The 6853-nt window shown below is 51.2% G+C and overlaps 1 protein-coding gene across 1 annotated transcript in view; it reads right to left on the bottom strand.

Annotated features, from left to right (window-relative positions):
• Positions 1–482: 482 nt before the first annotated feature.
• Positions 483–6853, bottom strand: part of rgl1 (ral guanine nucleotide dissociation stimulator-like 1) — a 31485-nt gene continuing 25114 nt past the window's right edge. The window contains 7 exon segments of the mRNA XM_064330424.1: positions 483–657; positions 777–2716; positions 3436–3550; positions 4052–4260; positions 4823–5076; positions 5594–5683; positions 6238–6359. Coding sequence (XP_064186494.1) covers positions 2529–2716; positions 3436–3550; positions 4052–4260; positions 4823–5076; positions 5594–5683; positions 6238–6359 — 978 coding nt within the window. The 3' untranslated portion in view covers positions 483–657; positions 777–2528.

Here is a 6853-nt window from a genome sequence, read left to right on the forward strand (position 1 = left end):
CTGAAGGAATTGCAATTTTTAAAAAAGTATTGCGGGGTTCACTTCTAGGCAAGGCAATTATTCAAAGCTTTAATGTGGCAATCAAAATAATTTATTTTCGAGGCAATATATGTCATTAAAATAAAAACTCCAAAACTGCGGTATTGTATTATCCTGTATTAAATATGGGGTGACTACTTTTCAGTTCATACTAGGATAATGCAAAATATTTTGAGAACACTGAACTATAACCTAGATTATTTTACTTCCCTATTTACACTCAGTATTACGTATACGCCAGTTAATATTGTTTCTCCATGATGTGACGTCTGTCCTGCACATACCATCTCAACACACATTACCACTGTTGCCCTGCATTTGACCTTCCAGCGCGCAGTCAATATTAACGAAATGGCCGTCAACCTGGTCACATTTCTCAAAACCGATGAACCTCAAACGGCAAATTATTCGCGAGCTCAATAACAAGACACGACAAAAGAAGATAATGATAATAATTTATTTACTTTTGCATGTAGAGAATTCTTTGGCAGTGAAGAAAGAGTATTTAAAAGCGGAAAAAGTGACGGCATTTGGAGAGAAGTTCACAAGTGCTGCATTTGAAAGAAGAAAGTGGGACTCTACTGCATCATCCCTTCTGCTCCAGTTCCACCCTTTGGCCTTAACTGATGTGGTCAGCATGGGGTATTTACAGTGACCATTTGAGAAGTTTGTGCTGATTGAAGAAGAAAGTGGGACTCTACTGCATCATCCCTTCTGCTCCAGTTCCACCCTTTGGCCTCCTCAACACTAGGGGTCAGCATTGGGTGTTACAGTGACATGTGTCGGTTTGTGTGAGAGGAAAGTGGGAGTCTACCGCGTCATCATCCCTTCTGCTTCAGTTCCGCCCTTTGGCCTCCTCAACACTAGGGGTCAGCAAAGGGGGTTGCAGTGACAAGTGTCGGGTTTGTGCGAGTGCGAGTCTATGCAAGGGCGAGAGACTCGACAGTGAGTGAGGGAGTGAGTCTGTGAGGGCAACGCTTTGAACAGAGTGAGGGGGGAACAGTGCTGAGGACACGTCATGGCGGACACAATGCGGGTTAGCGTCAGAGCATCACCGCCAGGACCATAGCCTTGCGCGTTTTCTGGGTGCCCACGAATGGTCAATGTGATGCGCGTGCTCTGTCCGCTACAAGGCGTGGCCTTCCCCACACACAACTCCACACACACACACACACACACATACAGCAGAACGTCTGCAGCTACACAATCCTGCGGTTTCTGTACAGGAACTGCTACGAGTTCCGGGTCCAGTTATAAAAAAACAAACAAACAACATTCTCCGCTATTCCAGCCGACGTCCATACATTCATATGTTTATACATTTTCTAACGTTTTTTTTTCTGTCCCGTGTCATTTTAAAAAAAACACACACACATTACACACACAAAAGACAAAGGAATTTCATAACCTCCAATTGACCCTCAGTTGACACAAGCTCCCAGCACATTCTACAAACCCCAAACAACTGATCCAGGATCACCGTGTGCTACTCTAGTCCTGTGTCCAATTACTATGTGGAAAAAGGCAGAAACCGATCCAGAATCAGTGTACGGGGAGCAGAATCTACCAATACACCCAGTGCAAATCCCAAAATGCTTTGCCCAACCACAAAACAAGTGCAACTCTATTGGACAATCACTGAGAGGCAGCCGGGGAGGGTAAAGCCAGACGTCCAATGAGAAACTCCCATTTTGTGCAACCGGACCCCGAAACTGAAGGCAACCAATCAACAGGAAAACAAGAACATTTCACAGACTTGTTAAAACCAAGTAGGAACCAATCAGAACGCAGATACTGCATTCATCACACAGCTCACAATATGAGAAGCTTAATCCTCATTGTCCACATAGTGCACACACAGGGAAATGGGGGGGGGGGCACAGTGACATCACAGCTCCTGCAACGCCCCCACAAAAAAATACTGACGCAAGAGTCCATTCATCATCACCATAAGGCAACAGGATCGAATCCTCTTCATCCTGTCCGCCCCTCATCTCCTTCCCCACCGGAAACAAGCAGGAGGGCCAGAGGATAGACAAAGATAGCAGTGAATAAAAAAGGAAAAGGGGGGGACTGATGGAGGAGAGCAGGGAATTCATCTCCTTCGCGTGCGCGCGCGTGTGCAAATTCTCTCAGCGCGACGAGGGTCCGTTCCTGCTGGGATTGTGGTGGGCAGTGCGTCTGTCTGCGCAGTGCGTCTGTCTGCGCAGTGCGCCTGTCTGCGCAGTGCGCCTGTCTGCGCAGTGCGTCTGTCTGTGTGTCTGTCTGCGCATCTGCAGTCACTGCGCAGGCAGGCTGAGGACAGCGCAGGCCGCAGCTGGAGAGCAGGGGGATCCGCGGAGGGGAAAGAGGAGTACGGCTCTGGGGTTCCAGTCTTTCAGTCCCATCCCCCCTTCCTCTCCGGCTCTCCCAAAACGAGTCTCTGCAGGCTGTCTGAGCCCCGCCCTCCCGTGGAAGCCCCGCCCCGCCCTGGCCTCGGGGGGGTGGGGCTACAGCGTGACCTTGCTGAGCCGCAGTGACAGGCAGCTGCGTTGCTGCGCGCGCGGGAGCGTGGAGCTGCATCGGCTGCGCAGCTGGACGGGCCGTCCCGCAGAGCCGCGCAGCCGCAGCAGGAAGTTGAAGTTGGCGGAGGTGTTCATGGCGTAAAAGACGTTGGCGTTGTCCGGGATCACCAGCTCTGAAACATAAGGCGGGGGGGGAGGAGACAGATCATGAGAAATTACCCTGATAAAATACCAGAGTTCAGCCCAAAATGTGTAAAAGCATCAGTACGAATATCCCTGCTACATCCATTAGCAGCTTCTTGCTAGCAGTTAGCGTTGAAAGGGCCGCAGTAGAAGGAGAACAAGAGGGAGAGGCTTAAAAAAAAAAAAACTTTAAAAAAAACAACAAAACCAACTGCATGAATCTGAGGGAAAGAAGACAAGACTGTGAAAGGTAGAATAAAGGACTGAGAGAAAGCAGTGAAAAAAACTTGATTGCCAGCGAATCAGGACGATTCAGCATTTCATCACCACTCATTCACCCATTCAGAGTGGATGTATTACATCTCCCTGCCTGGTCTGAAGAAGTCCTCTGACTGAAAACCAGAATTAAGAACCAGCTGACATGTGCTCTGAACACTAGAGATGCAGTCTTGGCCTGATCGGGCCCATCGCCCTCTGTTCACCTGTGCCTAGCCCCCTTATTGCACTGACCCGGGCCAGGTTTTGATGATGCGTTCTATGCCCAAGCCCAGCTCGCTCAGCGACTGGCCAATAAAAGCGGCCGATCGCGTGGATCTGAATCGCGCCGCGTTCTCCTCACAGAAACGCGGACGCGCCCTGCAGGGGCCCAAGGGCAGGAGGAGGCCGGCGCGGCGTTCGCCAGCGACGGACAAGACGCTCCGCCCCTCACCTCTCTCGTCGGAGATGACCTGGACCAGCTCGTAGGCGTCGGCCGGCTCGTCCTCCAGGTTGTGCTTGGCCATGGCCCTGGAGATGACCGCGGGAGTCTTGTCTTGGCTGGTCAGCTGTGACAGAGCAGACAGAGAGAGAGAGAGAGTGCCTTACTGTGAGCCCCCAGAATCCTGACTCACAGCTCTTCCATAGCACCGACACCGGCCTTAAAACTCCAAATTCAAAGGCTGTTTCCATAACGACAAGCCGAGAGCTGGATGAATCGACCGCTCTAGTCTATAACCAAGGACTCGGGATCGGCTGTAACACAAAGGAAGCCAGCAGACGCCGCCGTGGCCCTCCGGGACTGGAGTTCAAGACCCCTGCCCTGTCACTGCCACGCAAGTTCTTCACGTTAAAATGAAATCAGTGCCGGCGTCAGAAAGCTTTTTTTTTTTTTTTTTAATGTAGTTGTCAGGGCAAGGATCGAGGTTGACACAGTGCTGAACACTGTGAATGCTTCAGCGCTGAAGGCTGCAGTGTGCAGGTAAATGTTGAGCCAAGATGGACTCCCGTGAAGAGCCGGCGATGGCGTACTGCACGGTCATCCCCTGACTCTGGAAGGCCGAACTCACCACGATGCTCTTGTACAGGTTCCCGTTGCCATGCTCCAGACTGACGCGGATGATGCAGGCGTCCTGGGCCTGGGTGTTGTAGGCGGGGGGGAGGAGGAGGGTGGGGGAGGTGGGCGAGACGGGGGTCAGGGAGGCCGAGCGGCGGTGCGCGCGGGGGGGCGGGGCCGGCGGGAGGCGAGGCGGTGGGCGGCGAGGCGGGCGTGGGGCGGGCGTTGCGGGCAGGGGACTCGGCGCTGGGGCGAAGACGAGACGTCCATGGAGTGCAGCAGGAGCAGGAAGGACCGAGACAGTCAACAGGACGGAAGACGATGGACGGACACGCAAACAGGCAAACGGACAGACACACAGGGAGACAGACAGACAGACAGACGGGCAAACGGATGGACAGAGACACAGACAGGCAAACAGACGGACAGACACACAGAGAGACAGACAGACGGAGAGACAGATAGACGGACAGACAGACACACAGAGAGACAGACAGGCAGAAGTTAGCACAGTTACACAGGGCTCATCCTTGGTTCCTTAACTGTGAGGGTTCTGTCTCAAAGCCAAAATGTTCCAGTCTGAGGCAGAGACCTCATTAAAAAGCTCAGTCTGGGACAACACTGTAGCCACAGCCATAGATGACAACCGTACTGTAATACAGCATCAGAAACCACTGTTACAAAGCAGTATCCACTCTCATTTACAAGCAGAGAGGACACAAGGAACACAGAAGCTGACCATCAATTCCACTGGTGTAGAATTTGTGGGACAGGTAGCAGTTTTTGCTAGCGGAGTTATCCGCTATGAGTCTTGAGTTATGAGTGGCGGTATCCGGGTGCGGGGGTCAGGTCAGTACCTTCTTTTCGGCGATGTCGGGGGTGTGGGTGGGCGTCAGGCCCTCGCTGTCCGAGGGGCCGGAGTCGCTGGAGGACACGCTGACCGAGTCCATGCTCTCCCCGGAGCTGCCAGCAGGGGGCGACCGCGGGCTCTCCCTCACCGGGGAGCTGGCGGCTGTGGCCTCCGCGCCCAGGAACAGCCTGGCGGACCGAGACGCTCGTTAAGACGGGAGCGGCTTCAGCACACGGCTAGCGGCGCTGATTAATGCTCACTCTCCTGTTTTTAGCACCTTTGCACCTTCTCCATTTCTACTGTTTTAATTTTTAAGCTACACCCAAGCCAGAGCTGAAACTGTGCGCTTTCTGTGTGGTTGTTTTTATTGTGAATTCTGCATTGTGTGTCTTATTTATGTATGCTCCAGGAAGTTGGCTGTCATTTTTACAATGGTCCACCCCCCCCCCCCCCAACCTCCTCCACCCCTCCCATTACAATTGACCCCTCACGACAAATAAAACATATTTTATTGACTTGCATTACAATTCACTGCATTGCACTGCAGTGAAAGCATTGATTGGCTGTAATGTGTTGACTGTTTGTATTGAAACTGGAGTTTCTCCTGTTCCAGGGTGATTCTGTGGAGTTTTTCCACACACTACTTGTGTCAGTGAGGGTAATGGGGGGGGGGGGGGGGGGGTAAGACCAGCAGGCAGTACTCACAGGCTCAGCCTCTTCACCATGCTCTTGCGGGGTTTGGGCGAGGTGGGGCTGCTGTCGCCCACTCCTTCAATCTCGCAGGACAGAGCGTAGCTGCAGGAGGAGGAAGAGGAGGAGGAGGAAGGGGAAGAGAGCGTTACGCCTCACACTACGCCCTCAGTCACATTTCTTTGGCAGACGCCTTTCTCCAAAGCGACGTACAATAAGTGCACACCGAAGGTCATTGGAACAATTACAGAACACAGGCCCGATAAGGTACAATACCCATTATGTAATAGTTATTCTTAGCCATGAACACGCTAAATCCAGTTCACACAGCAAGCCGAGGCTAGGTCAGAAAGTTATGGTAGGTCAAACTAGGAGACATGACAACAACCTACAACATCAAGATAACGATACGAGTGCAACATAAGAGCTGGATAGAGGTAAAAGAGTAACATGAAATCACTACAGGAACAAATGAGAAGGCAGCAACTCAAGCCAACTCAAACTTGCAAGAACCAATCAGATCGCAGGACACTAATCTCACAGACCTTGACTTCCCTTTCCTGTCTGCAAAGGATCATGGACCAAGACTTTGAGACAAAGAGAAAGAGGGAGAGAGATGGGGTGTTGGGAGGAGAGAGAGAGAGAAGGTGGGTGCGTACCTCTCCTCCTCGCTGTGCTGTGGTTGGCTGTGGAACCAGCGCAGAAAGGTGGGGTCAGGGGACAGGCAGTAACTGTTACAGGCGGACTGGAGCAGCTTGATCTGGGCGATCACCTCAAACTCCTGCGGGGCAGAGCAGGGGAGAGAGAGCGGTCACAAACACACGGTCACATGCTCATTTAAACCTTCAAAAGGTCGGGCTTCCTGGAACGTTTTTTTTTTATAAAATCAGTGTTCTAGAACTCCATTGCTTACAGTTACCAGTGGTGATTGTTACATCAGCATTAGAATGTTCAGTTAAGGACACTCTAATCACATACTCTGACACCTAAAAAGGTCGAACAGGCCCTTTCAGAATCTTCTATGAGGGCATGTCACTCACAGGGGCACCTGAATGCTACTTTAACCTAGCATATCAGGGTTTTCAAAGAAACGTGCAACTAAACAAATCATACTATGGAAGACTTTGCAAATTAATCATGGTCTTGAATATAGTTGAAATTATTATTACTTTTAAAAAAATGTGTTTTAACACATTTTCAGTAATCAGCAGGAACGTTACTGGCGTCTAAAGGGTTAAAGCTTTTGGGATAACTGTCTGACGCAGGTGTAACACA

This window comes from Anguilla rostrata, chromosome 4 (genome assembly GCF_018555375.3).
Source record: "Anguilla rostrata isolate EN2019 chromosome 4, ASM1855537v3, whole genome shotgun sequence".
In the NCBI taxonomy this organism is placed as follows: Eukaryota; Metazoa; Chordata; class Actinopteri; order Anguilliformes; family Anguillidae; genus Anguilla; species Anguilla rostrata.